Here is a 15,198-nt window from a genome sequence, read left to right as displayed (position 1 = left end):
ATATTTTAAGATATATTATATGTAGCCCACCCACTCAATTCTAATGTTTTTTTTTTTTTTAACATTACTAGGTGAATCGGTAGTGTCTACAACACAACTTTGGGATGCGTGTACTGCTTCCCCCCCCGTGTGACACAGGCAGGGACTGTCACAACATCAGGTGAAATATACCCAACGAACATTTAATGTAAAACTACTAGTTCACACAAATAAACATTTACAATATTCATACCAACAAAGAAAACGAACACTTTTTTTGTGCTCGGCGGTTTTTTTCCTTTTTTTATATGACTCAGTCTCTGGTACCGTCCGTCTCTCGTTGTGACGTTGGCGCGCTTTATTCTGGAGCTCCTTCCTCCTTCCCTTCTTGGCTCGTCCACCACCGAGGGAAGTTCCCCGGACCCCGCCGTCACGCTTTTCGTCGTGCGATGCGGGAAACCGACCCGGCGACAGCGACCCGTCCTCACATCCGCTCTCTCTTCAGCGAGAGGGTGGAGCGATGATGGCGAGTCCTGGCCACACTCTCTCCGCGGTCCAGTCGCGCTGGCAAAACCCTAACACTTACAGTATTACTTCCACTGCCCACAACTCCGAAAAAAAAAAAAAAAACTAGATAGGTGCAACGATCACGGTGTCTCCCACACACGTGACGTGCTCCGTTCCCCCTCTTTCCCTTAAACTACTCAAAACCAACTGACCGCAAGCCCGCTGGCTGTTATGCTCGCGTAGTTTAACGAAACATCCGAGCGAGAACGAACCAAAACCGGCTCGTCCTCCTAGCCCGGTCTCAAAAAAAAAAACTCCCTTTCGCCCCACGCGGTGTTCCAACTCTCTCTCTTTTTTTTTTTTTTAATTATGAAATAAATCACACACAATACCAGAATATTAATTCAGAACAGTCAACCTAGCCAGGGGGAATTTTTTTTTTTAAAAAAAGGGAAATTATAAAACACTCCAATAACCAAATATTACATCAAGACCTTAAAATTATCACAATAAGAAACAGTCTTAATAGCCTTCTTATTATCACATTCCTTGATAGTGTCAATGTACTGCTTAACTTCTTTAAGAAAAACAGAAAATATAGGCTTTTTATTGCGGTGTTCCAACTCTCCTTCTTACTCCCTCTTCTTCCTCTTCTCTACCGGAAGATCCCGCCCCACAAGGTCGCGAGCGCTTTCCCCACCAGCACCGATTGGGCAGTCCCTAAATGACATTTTTCCTACCAATAAACACCAAAAAAAAACGTACGATATATATATAGGAATAAAAAACATCAAGTTACAAAACCATAACCCTCTCCATTTATATAACTATTTTTCACCCCAAATACCCAGCTACACATGGGAATAGATTCCGTAGGGCTACATAAGAGATATTTTATTGCAAATAAATAATCAGAATTATTATAAATGTTATCAACAGAACTGTTAAGTGTTTAGTATGCTCTTCCGGACAACAATCTTTTTAATTTATTAATTTTAGTAAATGGCAGGGATTCCTAAACATGAGCAGCATCATGAATATAATAATGCCGGTTATTGATTCTTTTGGTCATTTCACCTTTAATTTTAGTTGCTTAGATAACACTTCTTTCTCCTGAATGTTCATATTTGTAGCCCCTGGCCCACTTGTGTTTGTAAACTTTTGAATGAAGTTAATTTGATTAAATAAAATTCCAAAAAGTGGAATATGAGTATGGAATTATCAGAATATGATTTCTGTCGCTCATTAAGATAAAGGGGTCTGTTTCTGTTACAGCTAAGCTCTGAGACACAGCTGCAAACACATGAATGAGCTGCTGAATTCCATAAGGTCACAAAGCTGGACTCAACTGAATGACTAGAACCACGACTAAACAACTAAAAAAAGACTCCAGATCTCTTATAATTCTTGGGACAGAGGAGATCCCCCTTACATGGTAGTGGACCTTAATTCTGAGGAATCTGCAGAAATATCAGTTCTGTTGTAGTAAAACATGAACTACCTTTGGATAAGTACAATATTTGTCAAAGACAAGCCTTAAAAATGGCTAATTGTAAGCCACTGAATTCTAAACATTTAACATAAATTTTTCATTCTTCTATTTGCAGTCCCACCCCTAAAAATGGTTATGAGTAATTACTTCATTTCAGTCTTTGTCTTTCCGATGGTTAGGCTATATGGAATACAATACATTGCTTTTCTCTTGCACCTTGAACCAAATGCTTAATTTTCTAGAGCAAATATAAAATTGTCAATACAGAAAGTTTAACAATATCTTATTTACTGGCAATTTTTTTATTATATAGCAGTTCAGTTGACACTAAAATCGAAGACAGATGTAGATATGTACAGGACAGCCCGGGGTGTCATCAAAACAGACTTTTTGAACCCCATAGTTGGATCTGTTTTCAGAAATAGGTGTTGAGACAACAACCTTGGGCAAGCCTAACAATGTTTCTAATGAGACAAAAGTGGGGGCTTGCATCATCAGAACAGGTAGCAACACCTGACTTGGACTACAGACACTAGAAGTGCACCGCTGTTCCTGGACAAGGAGACAAGGTGTGGCTGTCTCCCACGATGCTCCAGTTCCTCAGTCGCGCCAGTAAGCCTGCCTCAGTGACAGGACCAGTGTGCGCAACTTGCCGAGTGTCAGTAGCAGCAGCAGGAGCAGAGCAGCAGCATATGGAGTGTGTCTGTGTCGCCTAGAAGACTGGAGTAGTTAAGGACACCCAGGGAGCAGAAAGACGACCAACAAAACACGTCATAACACTAAAAAAACCCACAATCCTGCATCATTTCAAGGAGCTCTTCTGTCTCATAATCCTGCCTTGTTTTTCAGTCCGAGATCAACTGCCTTCTTGTTCCTTCTTAAGTGTATTATTAGAGGAGGCAGTCAATACTGTCTCTGAGAAATACGATGGTGCAGACATCAGGGAGCTATCCAGGTGGTGTAGCTCCACCTTGTACCAAAGTTCCACATCCAACCAGCTCACAGCCATCTATTTCAAAAGACAGTGGTAAGAGAGTAATATATTAACATTTTCAATGTAGACGCAAGCTGACATCACACTTCCTTTATTTAACCGTACGTTATTTATATAACACTGCTTGAACGTATGTGAGGCCCTTGTTTCCCTTAGGTTGACCACAGAATGGTTATTTGACGAGAAGCAGTGTTTCTCATCTGACAGAAGTGGTGTGTAATGACCAATTACATATGTTGTTTTAGAGGAAATCATTTGCGTAGTAGAAACACAGAAACAGTGCAAGTGCAAAAATAAGTGAACCCCAAATTGCATTGGTTAAACCAAGTAGGTAAGTAGAATCAGGTGTGTAAATCAATAATTTATTTATCATTGTAAGTTTAAGATTTAGATTTTACAAGTTTCATATTTTACGCAAGAATAATGACCATCCCTGTAAGATTCACATACTTCCAAGCAGTACTGTTTGCACACCCCTGGCTGTAGCTCCTACCAACATGCCATCAGATTTCAGGAAGATTTGCATTTATCCTTTCACTATGGTTGTTTCTGACTGTTCTGAAACTGATCCTTCATTTGTGAGTGATTTTTCAGACCCACACTAGACGACATTGTCTGTGACTCCATTGACATTCTTCACCATCCATAGTGCTTATACTAGTCTGTCTATGCCCCTGGCTCCACTTTGCACGGGAAACCAGCAATGTTGAAACCATCATCTAACTCCTTGCATCATTACTATCCTGTTGACCATCCACTGTATGTTCTGAAGGCTAAACAGTTTTTGCCATTATGAATTTGTGAAATAACACCTGCAATGCATTCATAAAATTTTAGATAACACACACACACACACACATTTTCAGAACCGCTTGTCCCATACGGGGTCGCGGGGAACCGGAGCCTACCCGGTAACACAGGGCGTAAGGCCGGAGGGGGAGGGGACACACCCAGGACGGGACGCCAGTCCGTCGCAAGGCACCCCAAGCAGGACTCGAACCCCAGACCCACCAGAAACCAGCACCATGGTCCAACCCACTGCGCCACCGCACCCCCTTTTAGATAACACATTTGCTGAAATTTTGGACTTTTTATGGAAATCCCATCAATCAATAATGAAACAGGACCTCATATATTGTGAAATTTCCCATTGCCTTCAGAGTACAGAACACATGATTGAAGATGTATCACCTTTATTTTTAGTTTTGCCATGTCATGGATTTTAGAGCACATTAGAAAAGACAAGACATCATACTACGTAAGACATTTTATTGCAAACAGAGGATAAGAATTATGGACAGAAAATTCTATCAATATACAGAACTAAATTTTTAGCATTCTCTGCCTTAGAAAACATCTTAATATTAACAACAAGGATTGTTAATATTGTTAATACGTCGTTACTAAATGGCTGTGTTCAAAAAGCTTTTAAAACCGCCGTTATTAGACCCCTACTAAAGAAATCGGATCTGGATTGCAATAACCCATGTAATTATAGACTGATCTCCAATCGACCATTTTTATCCAAAATTCTAGAAAAAATCGTAGCTTCTCAAATTGTAAAATATCTTAATCATCATAATATATTTGAAAAATTTCAGTCTGGTTTCTGCACCAGTCACAGCACTGAAATGGTACTCACACGTGTTGTTAATGATATTCTCATCTCTTCTGATGCTGGTCAGATCTCTATTTTTATGTTACTGGACTTGAGTGCGGCATTTGATACTGTAGACCATAGTATCCTACTGAGTAGACTTGGAAACCTGGTTGGACTAAGAGGTACCGTTCTGAAGTGGTTTGAATCGTATCTAGCTAACCGTGAACAACTTGTACTGAAATATGATGACTGCACCCCCTCCATCTCAACTATGGTTCAGTATGGTGTGCCGCAAGGCTCTGTTTTGGTACCATTATTGTTCTCACTCTATATGTTATCATTGGGTGACATTATTCGCAAACACAATGTGAATTTCCATTCGTATGCCGATGACACACAACTTTATGTATCGTTTAAGCCTGATGATCCATCACATGTGGTGTCGTTAGCTAATTGTTTTACCAGTAGAAAATTATGGATAAGTAAAAATTTTTCATCTCTAAATGCCAGTAAAACAGAGGTACTTGTGGTTGGTGGTGATGCCAAAACTCTCTACATAATCACGCCAATCTTTATAACAAATGGTATTACCTTCAAGCGTACGGATTGTGTCAAGGATTTGGGTGTCCTGCTGGATAGAAAGCTGTCATTTGTATCGCATGTAAATGCTTTGACTAAGTTGTGCTTCCTTCAGTTAAGAAACATAGCTAAATTTCGGCAATTCCTATGTAGACGGGATTCTGAGAAACTGGTTCATGCTTTTGTTTCCAGCAGGCTGGATTACTATAATGCTTTATTTTCGGGTTGTCCATACCAGACTGTATCCAGGCTACAATTGGTACAAAATGCTGCTGCGAGAATTGTCACTAGAACTAGGAAGTTTGACTATATATCACCTGTATTTAAATCGTTGCATTGGCTCCCAGTCGCTTTTAGAGTTGATTATAAAATCCTGCTTTTGACATATAAGGCAGTACATGGCATTGCTCCGGCTTACCTTTGTGAGATCATTAATTCTTATATCCTAGGATGATATCTCTGTTCATTAGATGCAGGTTACCTTAAAGTACCTGTGATCAATAAGACTTCAGTAGGAGGTCATGCCTTTAGTTATAGAACACCTAAACTGTGGAATAGTCTACCAGTTACTGTTAGAAATGTCCCTTCTGTTTCTGTTTTCAAATCCCAACTAAAGACTTACATGTTCACTCAGGCATTCCACCTCGAAATGTAATTCAACCTGCCTTGGTTGTTTTTTATCACCTTTATAAAAATGCATATTACATTAACTTAAGTAACAAATTACTAACTCTCCTCTTTCTTCTTGTTGAGCACTACCTCGCTACATAAGACCTGAGGAGGCCAGCCAGTGGTGACAGATGAATCCCTTGCTGACAGAGGATGATGTCCAACTACCATGACGAACGAGACGTTCCATGCTGAGCTGGGGATCCAAGATACCATTTAGCAACATGATCATTATTACTTGTTACACTGGCTTACAATTGTTACTTTCTAGAACGCCCAGGAGGGGTGGGCAACCACTGGCCCGTGGACCCTCAGAGGTTTTTTTTCTTGCCAAGCCTAGAGCAGGACACAGGCTATGTCCTGGATGGGACACCAGTTTATTGCAGATCACATACTCACTTGCTCAGTTACAGCACTACAAGATCACCATTTCACCTGAAACACACATTGGTCTGTGGAAGGAAACCAGAGCACAGTGGAAGAACAAGCAAATTCGAGACAGGCAGTTTTATACCCGCAACGAAACACACATCCTAGGATCTAAGACACCTGAGCTACCTGCAGTGCCACCACACTGCCCACTTATCACTGTAATTGAAGATGTATTTCTTGGTATTATTTCTGCCCCTGAAAACATTAATAACTTTTCAGAGCTGAGGCAGCCAGTAGTGTTATGTCTAGACATGAAACTAAGATGGGCATCTTTCGCTGTAAGTTCCGGAGACGGACATAAAGTACAATGACCTCAACTGTAGAGTGTCTATACACGAGCGCACAGTGCGAACCCAGAGATAAGGTACATGGGTGACACAGACTAAAATGCACACAAAGTGTTCTTACAGTAAGCGAAACTGATGTGAACACAGTAACACAAAGAGACAAGGCAGCAACAGGGAGGTACACAAGACCTGGACAGGCTCACAAAAGACTGGCATAGACAGGACAGGACTTTGGGATTAGAACAGATAAACACTAAACAACACCATGAAAAACAGGTTAGTGAGCAAGAATCACTGTAGAATCACAGAGGAAGCTGTAAAGAGCTGATCAAGAAGCCACACACCAGTGATCTAACTTTACTCCCTTTTATAGGACTCAGAATTGATTATGAGGCTAACTGAAAACAGGAGTGTTGGGTTAGTCGCATGGATCTCAAACGGTGCTTCTGATGAACAGGGATTCCACCCTCTGGGGTTGTAATAAGTAGGACTTTCCAACAGGGACTTCCAGTGTTTCTTTGAAAGCAACAATAGGAAACCCCATAAGTACTGTACTCTAAAGTGAAATGTGTGTGAGCATCTGGTCTGAAACACATCGCAACTAAATAACCCTAAGACCTCTAGCAAGCAAAATGAATATTATATTGGAAGTGGCACTTTTTTTCTGTTGCTGGCCATTATTTGAAGGTAATGCTCAGTGTTTTGTTTTGTCTGATTTTTGAGTAAATTTGCAAGATGTTACGATACAGGTTTTCACATATTTAAGGGCAATGATATCGTAGTGTTGAAGTGTTACATATGTGTTTCTATTAGCTTGAACTACCAGAGGAGTTTTATCAATGCTGTGTAATGGTTTAATGACTGATTTAAAAAAAAAAAAAAAAACAATTCTATGAGGTATTTTACCTGGAATATCTTAAATTTAATGTGCAATATTTTACTATTGAAGTACTGGAATTTTGTGTAGTTTATTTTTATTAATAAATGAAGGATTGATCCTGCTCAGTCTCTGTGGACTTTGTATGTTCTCCTCATGTTTGCATGGGTTATCTCTGTGTGCTCCTGTTTCCTCCCGCAGTCCAAAGTCATGCAGTTCAGGTGAATTGGTGACTAAATTACCCTTACTATATAAATGGGTCAATGACTGTTTGTGCGTGTGACTGTTCTGCAACAGACTGTCATCCCATCTAGGGTGTACCTCCCTCAGCCTTGCACCTAATGATTTGGGGATAGGCTCCGGTTAAGCCTGACCCTGCTCAAGACCAGTGGTTATTGAAATTGGATGGAAGGAAGGGGAAAGACAATAAAGGACTGGCATTAAGGAATCTCACTTGTTGATACAGAGCCGGCTTGGCAGAAGAACTTTCTGAGTTGTCAGTTGTCACATGTCTTATTAATGGTAAATAAATCTATAGTACAAACAGCTACATTGATGTATTTCTGCATTATTGTTGCAGCCATAACTACCCAAATCGAAGCACAGGGGTCAACTGTGGCTGACTTCCATGAAAACGTAACTTTATCCTGCACCGTCTCGGACCCAAAGGGGGTCAAGCAGGTCACGTGGCACAGACATCGGACCAACGGCTCAGTGGAGACTGTAGCTGCATATGGCATGCACCTTGAGGATTCGGTTTTGGAGCCGTTCGCAGACAAGGTCCTCCTCACAGAAACCTCCCTGGACTCCACCGCCATCACAGTGCGGGGGGTCTCCCTGGAGGACGAGGGCTGCTACATCTGTTCCTTCAACATTTACCCCAAGGGAACCACTCGCAAACAGATCTGCCTCATCGTCCGGGGTGCAGCAATGTTCACTGCCTTTCCCGTCTTTCTGTCTGTTATTTAGGAAACAGTATGTGATGCAGTGCCTTCTTTTACCGGACTTTTCTTTTCTTGTTAAAGGAGTAAGGACGGTGAGAACTTGGAAGAGACCACTGGTTGCTCCTGCACTTGACACAGAGAAGCCAGTGGTGGTTACCTGTTCAGCCACTGGCAAACCGGCACCTGAGGTTCAGTGGGGGGTGTCGGAGGACCAAAAGTCAGGACCGATGGAGACCACCTCGAGCAACACCAACAGCGACGGAACTGTTACCGTAACGAGTAGCCTGAGATTAGACCTGTCCACGTCCCCACGAACACATGTGGACTGTCTGGTGGGCGGTCAGGAGACTCAGAAAAGGATCGTGAGGAGGATTCATTTACAAGAGGATCAGCTAGCGTCTTCTGCAGGTGAAGATGATCAGAACACCAACATTATTAACACTTTTATTCATTTAACTGGCGCTTTTCTCTAAAGTGACTTAGCCTTAAGCTACCTGCACTTATTTACCCAGTGCTAATTTTACTGGAGCACCTCAGGGTAAGTTCCTTGCTCAAGGATACTACAGCTGGAGCTGAGATTCAAACCTGTGACCTTTAGGTACAAAGGCAGCAGCTCTAACTCCAGCTGCCCAATAACACACACACAGTGGCTAAAAACTGCTTGTCCGGAGTGGGGTCGCAGCAAGCTAGAGCCTGGTAACCTGTCTATCAGTTCACTTTTAGTGTAGGATTTTCTTTGCGGAGCAGGTGGTTGTGCGCAAAAATAATGTTGGTTGCCTGGGTTGCCAGATGGTGAGCGTTTGAGACTTTAAGAGATCGTTGTCTGAATGTGGAAATCAGTCGATCGAGCACCCAGTCCACAGAAGTGAGTTGCACAACACAACCACATGCTGCTTGGGCTCTCTGATTCATTTTGAGCTGCTGTGCAGTACAGCAGAGTCACAGGAGGAATTGCAAAAGTGCACAATGACGACACGGTGGGGTACGGGTTGTGTGGAAGGAGGGGACCCGCGATCCCTCATCTCGTGACCTGTGAGCTTTCGGTGTCCCTCTGTGAAATCCCACATGGTTGGTCTCCTCTGAACAGGGAGGATCAACCGGGTCCTCCAGTTTGCTACAGATGAGATTCCACTTTCTGTTTTGATCCTCTGCTTCTCAACAAAACAGACTGACAGGAACAGTAGGAAGTTTGACAACTTTACTTGTTTAGATATACGGGAAAAGTAGTTGAGATCACGGTACTTTCATGAGGGTTGTTTTGGGAATATGTCGTGTGTCGGGCTTTTCAAATAACATTCGATGGAATTTCTTTAGTTTAACAAGAAAAAGGGTACTTTTGTGTTTCCCAGATGACAGCAGTTTTCATCTGAAGATCATGATTGTTCTAAGTTCATTTGTCGCCTTCTGCGCTCTTCAAGTCTAAAGAAAGAAAGAGGTGAGTAAAGAACTCCGCCGTCTCACACACTCTTTCCCAGTATCAGTGTTCTTCCCAGAGCTCCCGATATACTGTAGTCACTTAAACTTTTCCATCTATACAATAGTCTCATCATTTCTGTCTTTACAGTTTTGAAAATGTCATTTCAGTGTGTTTAATTTGATGTTGTGTATGCGTGTATATGTATTTCCAGGCCTCTACAGCTGCATGACTTCTTGGGGAATGGTTTCTGGAGAGAGCCTCTCCTACCCAGTATTGAAACCCACTTTACCTCGGTGGTAAAAAGGTTGTTTTCATGTTTCTGAGAAGTTAAATTCAATTTATTTTTTTATAGAGAGCTCTTCTCACGTAGTGACACAGAGCACTTTAACACAGGCATAAGGCAAGAAAAACAAAGAAACAAAGATGACAGTCGGCAACCGACTATCGTAATATAATGCTTTTAGAGAAGTATAAGTACGCCTACTGGCCACAGAGGGAAGGTAACAAAAACTCCCAACCGAAAATCGAGTGAGAAATAAAAACCTCTGGGGGTCCAAGAGTCAGTGGCTGCCCACCCCTCCTGGGCATTCTAGATTAAGTAACAATTTGAAGCCAGTTTACAAGTAACAATGATATTATTGCTGAATGGTAGCTTGAATTCCCAGCTCAGCATGGTACATCTCGTTCATCAGTTAAGTCATCAAGTTAACTATATTACACCCATCCTCAGGAACCAGTGCACAGTTTTCCTTCTGTATAAAGGGTTGAAACCTGTCCTCTGTGGAGGTTAGTTCCTTTCTTTTGATACCACCATTGAAGCTCCTTACCACCAGTAACTACATTTTCTTTGTGAGGAACTCTACCACAGTACACTTGATATTCCAGCTTCATTGAAAGGTATTTTTTAGGTAGCTCACTGCAGCTAAATCGAGGATTCTATATACATAGAATTGGAGTCTATTATATCTTTTTTATTTGTTTTCTCATGTCACAAAGCATTCCTTTATTATGTGTTGTCTTATGTCTTAAAATTTCACTTGTTCATTGAGCTTTAAAATGGAGATATAGATATAAACATTAGTATACTACTATCATATAAGCATTGTGTTAAAAGTATTTGACTTTTAATTGGGTTTTCTACAATTTTCATAGTTACCATGTAATATTTTATTGTTATGTGCTATGTACTAAACTGGAAACACAAAGTTACTAAACTTCTATCTGTATTGTCTTTCCAGCATCTGCTGCTACCAATTACTCAGTGAAATTATTCAGACTTTTTAAAAAATCTTTTTCCAAGTGTCATGATCTCACTAGATTAACATTAAATTTTTTAGTGCTAAAGCTTATTCAGCATACTGGAAACACATACTTTTGTTACTGTTAAGAAGCAGATTGTTGTGCTCACATGTTACACAACAGAGCAGTGAGACAGAAGCTGTAAACGGTGAAACAACCTGAATGAAAGTGTTTCATGGAAGCACATTCCATGTGGGGACATTTTCCTGACAGCTGTATGTACTTTAAAACAGGGAATCTATAGGCCATAAGTTAAGTGTTAAATTGCCATGATGTTACAGTGCATACTATTTGTAAAAAACATGTTTAAACATATAAAAGCATTTGGCAGTTAATAACTGGAATGTGTGTATATATATTATATACAGAGACACATCCCATTTTTGTGATGCAATCAAAATCTTGCTCTCAGCTTCCACATCTGTATAAAACATTCAGAAACATATTAACCACTCTGTACGGTCACTATAGCCATGCCTTCCACTCAGTAACAACTCTGGCCTTGAGCACTCTTCTGTCTTTCACTCTAGACAACAATTTATTGTAACACAACTGTATATACAGACACCCCTCGACTTACACAATTAGACCGTTCTTGAACACCTAACGTAAGTCAAAATGTACCTAAGTCGGATTCCCCTTCCTCCCCCACCATTCAGCATAATAACATTAATAATTTTTCCATCTCAATTATTGCACCTTGACGTTCTTTGTTATTGTTGTTTTCATGCTAGCTGTTCTTTTTACGTGCGCCTTTATACGTGCAGCATCCTTCACTATCGTATCCACAGTCGATAGAGCTAAACCTTGAGACAGCTGGTAGTGTAGTGGTTGGCGCTGCTTCCTTTGTATCCAAAGGTTGCAGGTTCAGTCACCACCTCTGGTTGTAGTACTCTTGAGTAAGGTACTTGTCCTGAATTGCTGCAGTAAAATTACCCAGCTGTGTAACTAGGCAAATAATTGTAAGCTTGTGATAAATTTAACCTTAAGATAGTAAGTTGCTTTGGAGAAAAGCATCAACTAAATTAATAAATGTAAAATGATTGCTGTACACTTGCAAGACAGTTCTCATTTTCTTTGCATTTATTAATTTAGCAGACTCTTTTCCCCAAAGTGCCGTACATCTTATAGAAAATACGATGTGTGCATTAAATTAGCAGAGAGACATGATTGGCAGAGATGCATGATTCTTAAGTGCAGTTAGTTTCTTTCTTTTCATCATATGAATCAATGTACATCACACAAGTGGCTCTATAAAACTATCCAAATATCAACGATTCCTTCCTAGTATTTTTTAAATATATCTAAACATTTACGTTACGGAATAGTTGCGTGAAGATTTATGCATTGTTTAACAGGTATGATCTCACAGTTATAGAGTATGAACATTTACACATTACATGAACTTAAGAGGTCACGGGAGAAGTGAGACTTTAGCCATGCCTCCCATTCAGTAACAACTATGGCCTTCAACACTCTTCCTGCAGACATCTAAAATTATTAAAAGCTTTCGCTTCCATTTTTTCGATTCCTACACCTTGATATTTATTGAAGCAAGTTATGCATTTAGTTGAAGATACAACAATGTGAATGATTTGATTGTCATACCTTATCTTGAATAGGGCAATAGATGAAAAGCCAAAGAGAACGACCGAAATTAATGAAAAAATTACACATGGCAATATTTCTAACGATGGGCCTGTGAAAAGAAGAATAAAAAATTAAGTTTAAATATTAACAAGACAGTGTTCCAGACTTAGCCAGACAGTTTGAAGGCTTGTTTTTAAACTGCATTTGTCCAAAAATTCTTAATCGCTGTCAGAATTCACATTTCTTTTGCGTGCATTCTCAAGTGGTTAAAAAGTCGTAGTTAGGGAGTAATTTATTGTAACACAACTGTACATATATCAAAATTATTCTAAGAGTTTAAAAGGTTCACAGAAATACTGACCCATACTGGTTGATCTAGGCACATGAAATATCTCAGTGTGGTTCTTGTTCCAGTCAGGATGTGTCACGATGCACTCCAGGTCAATTCTATTGACACCATCAGGCAGGCTGACACGGCTCTCCATGTTGAAGGTGCCATCTGGGTTTGGTGTGCAGTTCTGGTTACCGGTTGAGTTCCATGATGTCCTCCATGAGATGGAGGCACCTGGAGGAGCTCCTGTGGCTGAACACACAGCGACCCTGTGGTCCACATCCAGCCTGGTGGATATGCTTAGGGAGGCTGAGACCCACCGAAAGAACATATTAATAATCATGAGATGTGATACTGAACTTAGTATACTTGAGATATACAAAGACATTATGTCTGTATCAACATATTGCTGAAATTAATCAATGCATATATGTTTTCCATCGTCAAAAAATTACTTGTCTTTTCAAAGGTGAAATTTCTCACTGAGGAAATAATTCTTACCTCTAGCATACACTATGATTTCTGCAGAGTGACTTCCCTCTTTGGATGCTATTTCACAATAATAAAGTCCTTCATCTTTTTTTGTAAAGCGAGGAATGTGAAGGTAGACTTCACCATTAGTAATGTTGTGAAGAACTTTTCCATCCTTACAAGTGTCTTCTTCTTTTGCAATATTAGATGCTATTATGCATTTGGAATTATTGATGTTAATGTTCCATATAGCGTACACAACTGACAACTTCTTATTGGTGCAAGACAAATTCACACTGCTGTTCAAGTCAAAATACTCCTTCCTCTGCTCTAGAAATGTAGTAGAATAGATCATGATCATGGAAAGGAAACAAAATACATAAAAATTACAATTTGGCATAAAAACTGACTGCTGTAATAATTAACTACACTACAAGTGTGTGTTTGTGTTACTGACATAGGCATTAAAGAAATATAAATATCTGTGACAACAATAAATATTAGTTACCATTTATTATTTGCACTGCGAAATCTTGTTTTGAAGAGAGTGAAGTCACATCAGTATACAGAGAAATTCCAGAATGGTGTCCTGTCACTGGGGAATTAAAGTTCAAGTTACTGGGAAAATGAGTCGAAACCATAAGAATAAAATTAAATTACAGCAGATGTTATTATGCATTTTGCACGACTGAGAACTTCTTTTTGGTGCAGGTCAAATCAACACTGCTGTTCAAGTTGAAATACTCCTTCCTCTGTTCTAGAAATGTAGCAGAATACATGATAAGCAAGGAAAGAAAATAAAGAATAATTTAGGCATAACTGGCTCAAAAGAAATATTTAAGTAATCTTATTCAGCTAGGGGGCGCGGTGGCGCAGTGGGTTGGGCCACAGTCCTGCTCTCCAGTAGGTCTGGGGTTCGAATCCCGCTTGGGGTGCCTTGCGGCGGACTGGCGTCCCGTCCTGGGTGTGTCCCCTCCCCCTCCGGCCTTACGCCCTGTGTTGCCGGGTAGGCTCCGGTTCCCCGTGACCCCGTATGGGACAAGCGGTTCTGAAAATGTGTGTGTGTGTATTCAGCTATTCTTTTCTGTTGTAGTAAACTTACATACAAATACATTAGTACTTTTACATTTATTCATTTACCAAATACCTTTTTCTATAAAGCAAAAAAAATCATAATTTCATTGATTACTGGGTATTATTAGGAGGGTATCAGGATTTGTCTATCCTGTGTTTTATTCACGTACTTGAACGATGAACATCGGTGCAGCAAGTGTGAGGTAACAAATTAGGTTTATTTGAGAGTCACACGTCTGCAGCCATGTCTCTTTCTCGTAATGTAATGTACTTTTGCTGAGATGTACGTCACTTTGGACAAAAGCGTCTACTAAATGAATAAATGTAAATGTAAATGTATTATTTAGCTGTCATATTTTATCCAAGGTGACATTTTATGCTTGATACACTACACTACTATCATCTACCCATCTATGGAGCAGATCACTGTACGAACACACTGCAGGCAATTCAGATATGACAATTCACTTGAACACCTGAAATACATGTCTTAGAGAAATATGCAACTAAGCTCTTTTGTTATTTTATTTCAGCTAATTTTTTGGATGTACAACATAAACCAGAGCACCTGGTGGAAACCCATGCAAACTCCACTCAGACAGCATTGGATTTAAACCCTTGCTGGAAATGTACATCCCAGGCACTGCAAGGCATCT

At 40.2% G+C, this 15,198-nt stretch overlaps 1 protein-coding gene and 1 long non-coding RNA gene across 2 annotated transcripts; one reads left to right on the top strand and one right to left on the bottom strand.

Annotated features, from left to right (window-relative positions):
* Positions 1 to 8,154: 8,154 nt before the first annotated feature.
* LOC108920005 (OX-2 membrane glycoprotein-like) lies at positions 8,155 to 9,164 on the top strand. Its single transcript, XM_018728449.2, has 3 exons — positions 8,155 to 8,338; positions 8,442 to 8,722; positions 9,150 to 9,164. The coding sequence occupies exons 1-3, from the start codon at positions 8,155 to 8,157 to the stop codon at positions 9,162 to 9,164; spliced, it is 480 nt and encodes a 159-aa protein (XP_018583965.2).
* Positions 9,165 to 9,345: 181 nt separating this feature from the next.
* Positions 9,346 to 13,839, bottom strand: LOC108920097 (uncharacterized). Its single transcript, XR_001964975.2, has 3 exons — positions 13,499 to 13,839; positions 12,685 to 13,306; positions 9,346 to 9,779 (listed from the first exon to the last, which is right to left on the bottom strand). It is a non-coding gene; the product is annotated as an uncharacterized LOC108920097 (long non-coding RNA).
* Between the last annotated feature and the right edge of the window lie 1,359 nt (positions 13,840 to 15,198).

The sequence above is a fragment of the Scleropages formosus genome, chromosome 14 (genome assembly GCF_900964775.1).
Source record: "Scleropages formosus chromosome 14, fSclFor1.1, whole genome shotgun sequence".
NCBI classification, from domain to species: Eukaryota; Metazoa; Chordata; class Actinopteri; order Osteoglossiformes; family Osteoglossidae; genus Scleropages; species Scleropages formosus.
Note: the sequence above shows the minus strand (reverse complement) of the source record. Positions and strands in the feature narration are given on the sequence as shown.

Coding starts and splice junctions, on each gene's coding strand:
- LOC108920005 (XM_018728449.2), top strand. CDS start 8,155: ATGCACCTTGAGGATTCGGTTTTGGAGCCGTTCGCAGACAAGGTCCTC. Junction 8,339..8,441: donor GATCTGCCTCATCGTCCGGG/GTGCAGCAATGT, acceptor TTCTTGTTAAAG/GAGTAAGGACGGTGAGAACT.